This window comes from Camellia sinensis, chromosome 12 (genome assembly GCF_055761805.1).
Source record: "Camellia sinensis isolate YWXY chromosome 12, ASM5576180v1, whole genome shotgun sequence".
Taxonomy (NCBI): Eukaryota; Viridiplantae; Streptophyta; class Magnoliopsida; order Ericales; family Theaceae; genus Camellia; species Camellia sinensis.
In genome coordinates this window covers 59,603,852-59,619,041 of record NC_138972.1, presented here as the reverse complement: position 1 = coordinate 59,619,041, position 15,190 = coordinate 59,603,852, and the positions used below count along the sequence as shown (strand labels likewise).

At 32.8% G+C, this 15,190-nt stretch overlaps 1 protein-coding gene across 2 annotated transcripts in view; it reads right to left on the bottom strand.

Moving 5' to 3' along the window:
- Window positions 1-11,510, bottom strand: part of LOC114289117 (Heavy metal transport/detoxification superfamily protein) — a 28,843-nt gene extending 17,333 nt beyond the window's left edge. The window contains exons 1-2 of one of the 2 annotated variants that reach the window (XR_014345785.1): window positions 11,187-11,510; window positions 10,693-10,740 (exon numbers count right to left, since the gene is read on the bottom strand). Coding sequence is in view for 1 of the 2 variants with exons in the window: in XM_028232772.2 (XP_028088573.2) it covers window positions 10,656-10,740; window positions 11,187-11,234 (133 nt within the window). In the remaining variant the exon portion in view is untranslated. Of the gene's footprint in view, window positions 1-10,655; window positions 10,741-11,186 lie in introns of both variants that reach the window. The other variant, XM_028232772.2, reaches the window with a different exon arrangement.
- Window positions 11,511-15,190: the final 3,680 nt, after the last annotated feature.

The window sequence follows — 15,190 nt, the reverse complement described above, 5'->3', positions numbered from 1 at the left end:
CTGATCTTCCCACAGACGGCGCCAATTGTACGGGCATGAAATATTCTTTCCGTATAATCCTGTTGATCAAGTCTTCGCTCCTCCGTACGTCGTCGCTTTATTCCCTGAAAACACAAACGTGAGCTAGCTGGCGGGTGTGTGCCGGATACCTCTCCGATGCCTAAGTCAGCAAAATAGACAAATAGACAAAAAGCTCTGTGTATTCGAGAATCAAAGTTGTGTTACCTCTCCATAGGTGATGTTGTGAGCTTTTATATGTTCCGCGTGGCACAATTCTAGTAAGACTCTTACTCCTCCATGTAGAGTCCTCCTAGGAATCATATTCCTGAAAGATAATGCTTATCCTTCAACACCCCCCTCATTGCTTAAACCAAGTGAGATGGTTTTACCATGGTCGGACTTCTGTGACCGAGGTAAACATGGCTATGCTAAGCCGCAGACTAGACCGAACTACAGTTAGTTCGGTTCTTCCTTTCACTGCTCTTACCTCGGTTCTACCTGCACAAACCGTGCTAACCATAGTGTTAGTTTAGATCGTGCTTAACAATTAGCTAGGTCTGACCGAGCTAGCTGCACCATGCCACGACCGAGCTAACTCTGGCGACCGAACAATCCACAGTATTCTCCTGGACCGATATAACAATAGGCTCTCTAGGACCGGACCAATCATCAAGGCTCTAGGACCGGACTAACTTCAAAGCCTTTTTACTCAACTCTTTGCATTATGGCCCATAACGGCCCATTGCCCAGCTCGGCCCAATTTTCATATAAATTACCCTCTCAAAATTCTTGGTCTAAAAATGAAACTGCTTCATCATGGGTATCTTCCTTAGCTATATATTTATAGTATCTGGTATATAATATTTTATTCATATCCATTAGAGTAAAACTATCATTACATAAACCTGATTTATACTACTATGATTATCTTGATTTTCTTCCTTATCTATGCTACTGAATTCATCTTCCTCGGAGCTTTTCGGTGCTGCCTATATATATTGAGTAAATCTTACTGCATAACTATCGTCTGCTTTTTGATATAGTAAGTTATCTTGAGGGGCTAACCTCTTTTATCCTAAGAAATCTCCTAAATTCCAATCTAGGGCTGCATTATCTTCTGAACTATATTTTTTAGCTGGAAGTATCCTTATTCCTTTTGCTCCTAATAATTTAACTATCTGATCATTTGTAAGTCTATAATGGGTATTACTTTATGAGACCGCTAGGCCTAAAAACCCTGTGCAAATTAATAAATTCTTTTATCCCCTTTTCATTTTATATCCTCTACTTTTTATTCCTATTTTTATCTTCTTATGAAAGGTTGAAGTTGGTAAAAGAAAATCTAGTGTAAAATAAACTATTCCTCATTTCGAATTCATGTTGAATTCACAGCTTCCTAATATACTTTGTCTTACATTATTAAACCTATCATCGTAAAGACATACAAAGACTTTAGCTCTTAAATTTTCTCTAGTTAAAGCCTTAACTCCTATTATAACTAGCCCTAAATGGGTCATTTAGAGATGTTCATTTATAGCATAATTGTAGCTTTCTCTATTTATTAAGTTTATCTCTATTTTTTCATCTTCCTGGGTTACGCTAATCATTTGTTCGCCATAGTATTTAAATAAATATTGTTTCTTATGAATTTTTTCTAGCTTATATTCATACTTAGCTGGAATTAACTCTAATTTTTCCTTTTAAAATTTCTCTATTTGGTGTTCGACATCTATGAACTCTTCTACCTTAACATCTTCATCTTCATTATTCTTTTTACTGCTACTTCCTTTTACTAGTTGTTTGAATATTTTTATTTTCTATAAGTTCTACAAACAAGCTTTCTTATTGATAATCCTGGTAGTAATTTAAGCTTTTTTAAATATTTAGCTATATTTTTTTCGTTTATCTAAGAATGAACCTTACTTGCTTGTCCTTCAACCTCTTTTCCTAATCTTTCTAAAGAAGCTATACGATTTTCCAAAATATGTAGTTGTTTTTATAATTCCTCAATTTTTTCACACAACCTAATAAGAAATAAAATTTCCATATTATTTTGTCTTACAAATATTTTATTTGATTGATGTATTCCTCGATAGCTACTAATTTCTTTTGGGTTATTATAAAAATCTTCTGCTTGTTTTAAAATGGCCAAATAATCTCTGTTAGCTTTCTTATCACTGCTCATAAATTACGATCTTAGTAGTTGCTCTAATTCTTCTAACTTTCGTTTTAAATTATCTTGAATTTGATTGACTTGTTCAATTTGTCTAGCTATTTGATTTGTCTGGTTATGGATATTTTCTAGTAATTGCTTAGATTCTAATTCTATTTGTTTACGATGGCTTATATTTATGGCTGAAATTAAGTTTTCTGTTTCTAGCTTAGTAGAAACTTTTTCTAAATCTAATTTTTCCTGTAGAATCAAGCTACACTAATCTTGGATGTAATCTAATTTTTTTTATCTTGCTCCTTAATTATACTGTGAGTATTCCAAAGATGGTCTATAAACAAGTTAATGAGATTATTGATTTTATCTACATATTTTTTAATATTTTCTACAAAATTAATCTGATGGTTTATAATACTATTTAGTTGAAAAATATGTTCGCTATGAAGCTGATGTGTAAAAGTACCTTCAAAACTATAACGAAATCTATTTTTATCTATATTAAGACGATGGTTATTATAATTGTTGAGGTCTAAATCTAAGTATTCTACTTTTTTCATACACAAAATTAAATCCTAATTTAAAATTACTAAAAGCTACTATAGCATGAAGCTTATAACTAAATTTTCCAAAAATAGAAACTAATCTATTTCAGTAAGCAAAATGCATAAACTAACTTAAACTATCCTAAAACCAAACACTACCCTGATACCAATTTGGGAACGAGTTAGTGGTTTACCACTATTTTGGTGTTGGGCTAAGAATTATCTAGTTAATTCTACAGTTATTCCACTATTAAGTTCTTAAGCTGTTGTATTAATTGCTCTAAAGCTTCTTGTTTTATTGCTAGTTGTCTGTCAATTTGTGTGATTCTCAAATTATAGTGTGCTAGAGATCTTCCTGTAGCTAATGATAGCAGAAATGGATATCGTTGTTTTTGATCTTCTAATTCTTGTATATGTTCAGTACAAGATTTAATTTTAACTCTAAGTTCATCTTCAAAAAACATGAAAATTTGGCTTTAAAAGATATTATATTGAAAATATTAATTTGGTATTTTTACTTGGGTTACTGTCATTTTATTCTAAAATTCTTTCATTTACTTTGAAAAACTACTTTTAAGCGACGTTTACTTTCATTACATGTACTTCCACCTTGAGACTAAGTCTCGTTTGACATAGTATATTTTTATTGTCATATTCCTTACCTTTCCCTTTCTGCCTACAATTTCCCTCTAATGCCTGCCTGATCACGGCTCACACGGGTTCTTCAGCTAAAGTCACTCACTAATGGAATAACAAAAATAATAGATACTATGAAGGTTCAAAGCATGTAATATTAATGAGCAAGGAAACATTTCATAACCTTAGTTTTTCAAAACGACAATAAATTTTAGAACAAATGAGTTACCCTTTCCAAATACCCAAGGAAAAAGAGAAATTACTCACACTTTATATTAATATAACAAAATACTTACAAGGATTATGTTACAGACTTTGGAACACTTAGAAACTTGGAAGACAAAAGTTGAGACACTTGAAAGTTGGACAAAGATAAGGACTTGAGTGATTTTTTCTTATTTTTCTCACTAAAGTGTATTCTCTATTTATAGTGGTGAATATCCCAAAAGATTGACTACCAAAAGAATCAATCAAGAAGTAGGATATGATGCTGGGTAGTACTTTGGGCCCCATCGCACATCATTCAATCCTCTCTCTCTCTTGGTTCTTTGTTTACAAAATATTACAAAAAAAAAAAAAGAAAAAGAAAATAGAAAAAAAAATAAAAATAAAAACACGTGTAAGGATTCTCATAGTTTTTCTTTAACGAAGCAAAGTAGGGGTCGTTTGCTCTATTAAAGTAGTGAGTGGAGGAGAAGCCTTACTATTGACAGACGCAAATAATTATGATAGTTTTTGTCGTCTTTTAGCGTGAATTCTAACACATAGTTTAGGCGTGAAGGAGAAACCTTATCTCTAACAAACTCAAATAAATATGTTGGCCGTTGTCGTTTTTGAGCTAAGTCCTTCTTGGTGAAGCTCCCTGTAGATGCTTACTGATGTAGATGCTTGATGGTAATATTGGATACTCTAGACACTTGTTTTTTTTTTTGTTTTTTTGTTTTTTGACCTTCAACCAAACATTATATCCTAAAGGTCATCAAGGTCTATTACTGAAAGTTGTTTATAAAAATCCGCCTCATTATCTGGGTCATCGTCACATTGATCATCATCTTGAAGTATTGGTGACTCATGGGAAACACTATGCTGATAGTTAGGATACTAACTTTCATTGACAAATGTCTCTTTGCTGAAGGAAAAACTTGGAATTGCCAAGTTACAATAGATCTTCTGGTTTTTATCTTCACAAACGAGGTGTCCATAGTTTCCATTATAAGCTAATAGATGGTTATTAGCAAATTTCCTCCATTTATTAAGTTGATCTTTGAGTGAAAATTTTCTTGCATGGCCAAGGTCTTTGGTTGAGAAGTCCTGGGTATCTTGGAAAAGTTGAGATTCCTCGGAGGTACATTTTATGTTTGACGGGAATACACCTTATTCCTTTCCATTTTGGTAGCTTGCTATCAATCAATACTTCAACATATGGATGATGTTCTTCCATTATGCAAAGTACTGAATGAGCATGTTTATTTCCAAAATAATCAGTCTGGTTTGGTTCTAAAAAAAATTATTTTGGAAACAAAACCATAATCTAACAATTGTGCGGTTGTTAGACTACGAGTTTTGCCTTTTATTTCTATCTCTAATGGCTCAAAAGTGGCTAAATTTATTTGGCAAAGACAGATGCTGGAGTAGAGATTACACTGGCATCTTCCAAAACATTCTAGCATTTCTCTACATCGTCTTTCTTGTGTGCATGGTTGTTCTTCATCATCGTAGAGATAAGTCCATTGATAAGCCATACCAGGGCACTGAACTCCTGCTATAAAAAGGTTCTGGAGAAACTGTTGTATAGTAATTAACTCATTATTTCCACTATCTTCGACTATTGTATATATAAAAGGCTTAATATCCTCGAATTCATGGCTTTTGTCACAAAAAGATTGAATGATAGAATGTCTAAAGAAATACATTCTAGCACTCAATTGATCAAATTCCTCACTGGTGAGTTGCTTGATTTCTTAGATTTGAACAGAAGTAGGTGATTTATTTGGAGTAAATATTTTAAGCCGGCTAGTTAGGGTTCTAATGGTTGACCTCAAATGTTTTTCTTCGTCTCAGAGCTAGTCTGGCTCTTCACTAACTCTTTTGCCTTTATCCATAATTTTCTTGAAATTTCTAGTAAGGCCTTTGCAGTGTCTGCATAATTGAAGAGAACTTTGTGATTCTGTATTAAGCTGCGAGTTAGTATTACAACTTCCTGTTATCTAACTTACTAGAATTCTACTTGTAGCAAGAATAGATGACTGCATCTTGCCTAATATATCCAGATAACCTTTGGAATAACCTTAATTATCTAGCTAAACGTCTGTTAGTCTTAAATTCCCTAAGTATATACTTTTCAAAAATCCAAAATAAACCCTTCTCTAAAAGTTTCTCTTTCTATGTAGTAGCTAAAGGAGCTGAACCTGGCATTTACCATGATTGAATAGAAGTTGAACCTCTTTGGTCAAAAATTTTCCTTCACCCCAGTTCAAAAGATTTTATGATTTTGAGTCAGCCAGTACATATGCTCTCAGACAAATAGGAACTAGTTATATAATTAGCCAAGCAGCCAAAGATTATTTGGACACATTGGGCAAGATGTAGTCATCTATTCTTGCTACCAGTGGAGTTCCAATTAGTCAGATAACAGGAAGTTGTAGTGCTAACTTGCAGCTTAATACAGAATCACAAAGTTCTCTTCAATTATGCCAACATTGTAAAGGCTTTACTAGAAATTTCAAGAAAATTATAGATAAGGGAAAAAGAGTCAGTGAAGAGCCAGACCAGTTCCGAGATGAAGAAAAACATTTGAGGGCAACCATTCAAACCCTAACCAGCCGGCTTAAAATATTAACTCCAGATAAATCACCCACTCCCATTCAAATCCAAGAAATCAAGCAACTCACCAGTGAGGAATTTGATCAATTGAGTGCTAGAATGTATTTATTCAGGCATTCTATCATTCAATCTTTTTGTGAGAAAATCTATGAATTCAAGGATATTAAGCCTTTTATATATACAATAGTCGAAGATAGTGGAAATAATGAGCTAATTACTATGCAACAGTTTCTCCAAAACCTTTCTGTAGAAGGAGTTCAGTGCCCCGGTATGGATTATTAATGGACTTATCTCTACGATGATGAAGAACAACCATGCACACAAGAAAGACGATGTAGAGAAATGCCAGAATGTTTTCGAAGATGCCAGTGTAATCTCAACTCCAACATCTGTCTTTGCTATATAAATTTAGCCAATTTTGAGCCATTAGAGATAGAAATAAAAGGCAAAACTCATAGTCTAACAACCACACAATTGTTGGATTATAGTTTTATTTCCAAAATGATTTTTTTCAGAACCAGACCAGACCGATTACTTTGGAAATAAACTTGCTCATTCAGTACTTTGCATAATGGAAGAACATTATCGATATGTTGAAGTATTGATTGATAGCAAGCTACCAGAATGGAAAGGAATAAGGTGTATTCCCATCAAACATAAAATTTACCTCAGAGGAATCTCAACTTTTTCAAGATACCCAGGACTTCTCAACCGAAGACCTTAGCCATGCAAGAAATTTTCACTCAAAGATCAGCTTAACAAATGGAGGAAATTTGCTACTAACCATCTATTAGCTTATAATGGAAACTATAGACATATCGTCTGTGAAGAAAGAAACCAGAAGATCTATTATAACTTGGTTATTCTTGGTTTTCCTATTAGCAAAGAGACATTTGTCAATGAAAGTCATTATCCTAGCTATCAACATAGTGTTTTCCATGAGTCACCAAATACTTCAAGATGATAATCAATGGGAGGATGAACCAGATAATGAGGTAGATTTTTATGATCAACTTTCAGCAGCAAACCTTGATGACCTTTAGGATAGAATGTTTGGTTGAAGGTAAAAAAAAATAAAAAAAATAATAATAATAAAAAAAACGCAAGTGTTTAGAGCATCCAAGATTACCATCAAACATCTACATCAATAAGCATCTACAAGGAGCTTCACCAAGAAGGATTTAGCCCGAAAACGACAACGGCCAACATGATTATTTGAGTTTGTCAGAGATAAAGCTCTCCTTCACAACTGAACTATGTGTCAGAATTCATGCCAAAAAATGACAAAATCTATTGTAATTATTTGTGTCTGTCAGTAGTAAGGCTTCTCCTTCACTCACTACTTTAATAGAGCAGACGAACCCTACTCTGCTTCATTAAAGAAAAACTGTGAGAATCCTTACACGTGTTTTTATTTTTATTATTTTTTTTCTCTTTTCTTTTATTTTTTTTTTGTTGTAATATGTTGTAAACAAAGAACTGAGAGAGAGAGAGAGAGAGAGAGAGATGATTGAATGATGTGCGATAGGGCCCAAATTAGTACCCGACATCAGTATCTTACTCCTTGACTGATTCTTTTGGTAGTCAATCTTTAGGGGTTTTCACCACTATAAATAGAGAACACACATTAGTAAGAAAAATAAGAAAAAAAATCACTCAAGTCCTTGTCTTTGTCCAACTTTCAAGTGTCTCAACTTTTGTCTTCCAAGTTTCTTAGTGTCCCAAAGTCTGTAACATAATCCTTGTAAGTATTTTGTTATATTAATATAAAGTGTGAGTAATTTCTCTTTTTCCTTGGGTATTTGGAAAGGGTAACTCATCTGTTCTAAAATTTATTTTCGTTTGGAAAAACTAAGTTTATGAAATGTTTGCTTGCTCATTAATATTATATGTTTTGAACCTTCATAGTATCTATTGTTTTTGTTATTCCATTACTGAGTGACCTTAGCTGAAGAACTCGTGTGAGTTGTGATCAGGCAGGCATTAGAGGGAAATTGTAGGTAGAAAGGGAACGGTAAGGAATAGGATAGTAAAAATATACTATGTCAAACGAGGCTTAGTCTCAAGGTGGAAGTACATGTAATAAAAGTAAACGTCACTTAAAAGTAGTTTTTCAAAGTAAATGAAAGAATTTTAGAATAAAATGAGAGTAATCCAAGTAGAAAAACCAAATGAATATTTTCGATATAATATCTTTTAAAGCCCATTTTTTATGCTTTTGAAATAAGAACTTAGAGTTAAAATTAAATCTTGTACTGAACATATACAAGAATTAGAAGATCAAAAACAAAGATATCAATTTCTGCTATCATTAACTACATGAAGATCTCTAGCACACTATAGTTTGAGAATCACACAAATTGACAGACAACTAGCAATAAAACAAGAAGCTTTAGAGCAATGAATACAACAGCTTAAGAATTTAATAGTAGAATAACTGTAGAATTAACTAGATAATTCTCAACCCAACACCAAAATAGTGGTAAATCACTAACTCGTTCCCAAATTGGTATCACTAAAGATATAATTAAAAAAAATATGACTTTTTTAATTAGATGTTAAATGATGAAGAAATGAAAAGATATATCTATACTATTATCTATATTATTATATATGTGAATAATTCACTTGAAGTTTACTCTCTCTTTTTTCCAATTGAATTTTTTCATATAAAAAGGAAAGAAATTTATAAAGTGACTTGTACAAAGTTTGAACCTAAGGTCCTGGGACTTATTGAATAGCACACTCTTCAAGTGGACTTACACCCTAATATATATATATATATATATAGAAGCATAATAAAATACGGGGCAGAAATGGAGTAGCAAACCAAGTCACCTATTGTATTGCCTTTGAAAGTGACCAAGTGAATCTCACATGGCTATTTTTCCGTCTAGTTCATTCATAGGTTAACAAATGGGTAGAATTAGAATTTGGCTGAAAATCTGAAGGGTTGACTTTGTATAGCCTCGGGGCAAAGTGGGAGTAATGTAAGTACAAAGATGCTAAGTGTAATTTATTCTATAATCAAGTAAGAATTAGAGCCGAACAAATAGATTGAAAAATTCGCAAGCGTTTCTCAATACATGGTTTGATTCTAATTTTTTAAAATAGATGAATTGTATCTCATAATTCTATCCGTCTTTTATAATTATGATGCTAGTTTGGAACCGAATTGAACCGAACCATTTAGGTATATACATATATTTAATTTATTATATTTGGTGTACACTCAAGTATCTTATTAATATCCTATATATATTCATAAATTATTAACCCTTTACTTATAAGTGTGTTCTTGTAAACCAACCAAGTTTAGCTTAGTTGGTCACTATGACTCTCCTAAGGACTTAGTCCTAAGGAGAAGGTCATGGGTTCGACTTTCCGTAAAAGGGAGTTGAGTTAAGAGACAAATATTTGGTACTTTGTAAGGGTGTAGAGGATAGATTCCATAAGTGTTAATTTAATAACTAACAATTATAACTTTCGTTGGTCCAAAAAAAAAGTGTGTTACTGTATAATAGTAGAATTAGTTTTAAACTTCTTCTTCTTCTTCTTCTTCTTCTTTTTTTTTTCTTTTTTTTTTTTTTTTTTTTTTGTAAAATGATGATATATTATTTGATTTTTGACTAAGTTGAGATTATGTTGTGACTAATGACAAACTTCAAGAAAATCGTGATGTCAAATCAAACCGAACTGTGTTTTATAGTTTGGTTTAGTTTGATTTAAATTTTTCATGGTTCGGATTAGTTCCAAATTTTATAGAACCACACATAGTGATTTGGTCTTGGTCTACTTCAAAATTGAACCAAACCGAAACATGCTCACCCCTAGTGAGAAGAACTAGAAGGGTTTGATTTCTCTGAAGTTTATATCTCAACTTGGCAAAACTTGAAAGGCTCATGAACCCACTATGGGTCCGATTTTGATGATTTGAAATGCTCATTTTGTAAGATTCTCTATATATATTATCCATTAAAAAATTAAACAAATTCGACAATCGTAGCATTTCTATTTTATCATATTTGTTTTCAAAAAAATAGATGGCTTATTTTCAAAAATATACTTGTTGACAATTTTTTTTTTTTTTTTTTTTGAGGCAAACATGATAAAATGAAAATGTTATGATTATCGGATCGACTAATTTTTTTTGGAAAAAGGTTGAGACCCCTTTTTTCCTTGACCCCCGCCACTCTCACTGTATTGAGATTGGTCAACTTTTTGCTTTTTGCTTTTTGCTTTTTTTTTCCCTCTCATCACTCAATGACATGTGTTTGTGAGAGTTGTGGGGGTTAAAAAAAAAAGGGTCTCTATCATTTCTGATCTTTTTTTCTTTTTCTTCTATGGATGATATATTGAGAGCCTATAAAATGAGGTATATGATAAAAGGTATGTATGATAGAATTCTCCCAATCATAAAATAAGGAAATGAATTGAAGCAATAGAAAATAATAATATAATATTATTAAATAAATGTGAAGTACTCTTCTTGCCATCTAATTTAGAGATTGCCTTTCGTACTCTTTTTTCACATCCGTCACAGTCCATATGTACCAAAAGCTCCACAATCTATTAAACCAAAAATGTGATACATATTAGACGTCAATTTATTTTGACTATTTGGTATAATGAAATGTAAAAATCAACACACACAGAAAAAGATTAAAATTAAAAAAATAAAAAACCATATTGTTCATAATTAATGAAAAATAAGATATTTGGGCGAAAGATTTTTGTCATTTTTAAAATGTAGAAATCGTTTTCTTAACTAAATTCTTAGTAATACTACCATACTATCCATCACCACTTATTATCACCACCCCCACCACCGCTGCACCAAAATTATCACTGTTGCTCCATCATCATTGCCACTACTATTATTAGGATTACCAGCATATTAATTTTTTTTATTGCAATTAAAAACAGAAAACGTTTTCTAAAAATTATTTTTTTTGCCTAAACAAATGAAGAGATCAGAATATGGAAGTAGGTGAAAGAACGAGAATGGTACTCACAGACATGGCATTTGATATTTGTGTTCGCCCAAAACACCAACCAAACATGATGATGATGATGGTGAAGTACTTTTTGCGGACGGCTAACTATATAGCAAGCTTTAGAGAAGGCCAAATTCTTTCGAAGTTGGACTTGGATATAAGAAAACATTGGAGAGAGATGGTGGAATATATGAAGAAATTTTTCAACAAATGAAATGAAATGAAAAGAATCAGAAAAGTTGATGAACTTATTTTTCTGCTTTTGATAACTTGCCCCTCTTGCTATTTATTTTCCTTCCTCCTCCACTTTTACTTTTATCACAATTTGCAACTTGGTTTCTTCAAGACAGAGACGCTTCTCTCTCTCTCTCTCTCTCTCTCTCTCTCTCTCTATATATATATATATAGATATTGCATAGCGTGTGATAAAAGCTCAAGGTGGCGAGCTAATGTCTTATGCCACAAGCAATTATTTGATGATATTTGAGTAGTACTTAAGTTTTTTTTTTTAAATCCGAAAGCACAAGACTTAGAGGTTGTTTGGGAAGTGTTAAATTAGTATTCTTTCTGACTTGTTATGAAAAAAAAACGTGAAATATGAGTTAAGTTTAAAATAAAACATTGTGACTTAAATAAGATAATGTGCTAAAATAGCATGTCCTATTTTAGTATATGCCAAACAACCACTTAATACAATATATATTAGACAGATAATAAATCGTCTAATAAAGTAAATCAAATACAAGAGGGATTCCAAAAAAATATAAAGAGTCTATATATGGAAGGAGGATATATAACAATCTTCATATGAAAAAAAATAAAAAAAATCCCCATGAGAGGAAATCTCTACGTAAAGAGACATTATTACAATATAAACAGACACACCATCAAAAAAATGTAGAACAAAAATAATCACCACCAAACACCTTTGTAATGTGACATCGTAATTATCACCTCTACGTTATAAAATAAATTGTTTTAAATTTGAAATAGTTGTTTAGCTAATAAAAAAACAAATGATAAGCTAGATCTGAGCCTAGATTTGAATTTTTTTTAATAGCAGACCGATGATGGAGACATGATAGGAGCATTAGTGGGCAGGATAGTGATGAATATGAAGAAAACAAAAAATAGATTTACACTTGTTTGATTGACTGTTTGGGAAGGAATTTAGAAAGGAAAAGAAAAAAGGTATGTGAAATTAGGTGAAATTTAAGTATATTTTATTCATATTTTACCTATTTTTTTCATTTTTCTTTCTAAATTTCTCATCAAATCTCCCGACCAAACATAACATTAAAAGAAAAAATTGTAGGACAATCTTCACTGTATTTAAATTAATTAAATTCTATTGTGTACTAAACAACAACCAGAATATAAAGAAATAAAGGAAAGGAGAGAATTTGTTTGATTACAAAAATCAAACTCGAAATAAAAATAAAAATAAATAAATAAAAACAGATTTTATTTTGTTACAAAAACAAAATTAAAATCTGATTTAAATAAATAATAAAACACTGAAAATAAATTAAATAACTTACTTGATTTAATTTCTTCGAATTATAATCTGATCAAGTCCAGTGTTTGACACTGTGTCATTAAGACAGATTCGTCCTCTCCATGGTGCTTTCAGAAATTGGACGTCTATCTCCCAAGATAAAATGATCTACTACAAACAATAGCAGCACTACAAATTGTTTGCCTTACGAACACACTAAATGTTTACACTCTTTCTTTCAGAAAATAAATGCAGCAAAATGCAGAGATTTATATCAGAGGATGGAGTACGAAAATTGGAATAAAATCCAAATGGGAGGCTAGTCTATTTATAGATGTAAAGGTGACTATTGGTTTTGAATTGAACAGGTATGAAACCTGTTGGTTTTGAATTCAAACAGATTTGAATCTGTTAGGTTATATTTCAAATATATAACAAAGCGGGAAGGGCCCTGTTTGGGTGTGCAATAATACCAGACTGGTTTATTTCGGGAAGGGCCCTGTTTAGATGTACAGTAAAACCAAACTAGTTTAATTTTGAATTATGGATTTTATTTTACCAAAAAGTAAAATTAAATTCAAATATTTTTGGCCCAAAAAGATTAGTATTGGGCCGAACAAGCCCAACCCAACCTCACACCACGCACCTGCGCCCAAGCCCAGCTTGCCCGACTGGACAGACGGCGGCGGCGGCGTGTGAGCACGTATGTGATGATTTTTGGGTCCAATGGGTCTAGCCCATTTTGCCCATAACCTCTCCCTCTAAAACACTTGGGTACCCCTTGAGACACACCCCAAGTACCAAACCCAAGCCTTATAAACCCATTCAAAACCTCTCACCAAATCAGTGTGGGACAAGCCATTTTATAACCGTAAGGAATTTCCACCAAAACTCCATTTCCATGGAGCACACTTTGGCTTCAATTTCCTATTCACTCGGTAATGGTTTTGAGCAACCAAATATACCACGTGAATCACAACGCGGCATAGGACGCGTTACCACTTTGACCCGCGTAAATCGACGCACGGGGCCCACCTAAAAAATAGACTGAACTTAGGATAAAATTCTGGTTTTTCCCAAAATTTATAACCATTTCCAACAATCCCCCACATGAATAAAATTTGATGACAATGGAAATGCAACAATATGAAGATTTATCGAAAGAGTATAAGTCGAAAATATCTTGCATCAGGATAGGTAGTTTTCGGCCTTGAACCTTCCCTAGTGATAACCTATTGGACTTACTAGCTAACCAATGAACGTGATGCCTTGAATTGTTCAGCCGTTTGTGTAAGCCAAGACAATAGATTTCACACAAAATATCTTCTAACACATTGTGGTTCTCACTGTTGTGTTCATTTTGGCCTTAAACGTTCTTGGTTTTCATGAATGTTTTTAGAGAATTTAGCCTTTTCATTTTCATAGAACCGGCCCCAATTCGACACTCATATAGGTGATTCTTATTGTGAGTATCTCCTTATACTCGTCTTGATTTTATGCCTTAATCAAGATATAAGTAATCATTAAAAGCAAAGCTTATCCTTATACCCCTGCATACAACATATGTTGCAGATATCACTCTCACCATAGGAATGGGTAGGAACTTAATCCTTTGGTGATTTCTGGCGAGCCATACATAACTTAGTTGTCCCTTTGAACTTAGTTCTTGGGATCTCCAGTCATATAAGTAGGGTTACCATTATGACGACTCTTATGTAATAGGCTTTAATCCCATCCCCTTTGATGAACTATGCACTAGCTCTTTTGTCAAACTTTTTGTTAACGGATCCGCAATATTCTCTTTAGATTTTATATAATCTATTGAGATTATTCCGTTTGACAACAATTGCCTTACGGTATTATGTTGACGACGAATATGTCATGACTTACCGTTATACATATGATTCTATGCCCTGCCTATTGCAGATTGACTATCACAATGAATGCAAATAGCTGGCACAGGTTTTGGCCACATTGGAATGTCGTCTAAGAAGTGACAAAGCCATTCTGCTTCTTCTCCTGTTTTGTCTAAAGCAATAAACTCGGATTCCATTGTGGATCGTGCGATGCATGTTTGTTTTGTGGATTTCCAAGAAACAACAGCGCCTCCTAGAGTAAAGACATATTCACTAGTGGATTTTGAATCTTTAGTATCCGATATCCAATTGGTATCATAATAACCTTCAAGTACTGTTGGATATCGAGTAAAGTTCAAACCATGATTACGGGTGAATCTTAGATATCTAAGAACCCGAATGATCGCTTTCCAATGGTCTTCTCCGGGGTTACTAGTGTACCTACTCAATTTACTGATAGTATAAGCTATGTCAGGACGAGTACAATTCATTAGGTACATTAGGCTTCCAATAATTTGGGAGTATTTTAACAGAGACACTGCATCACCTTTATTTTTCAATAAATAAAGATTGACGTCTACAGGTGTTCTAGCTAAATTCATATCATCCTTGATAAATTTACCAAGAATTTTCTCAATATAATGTGATTGAGATAATGCATATCCGTC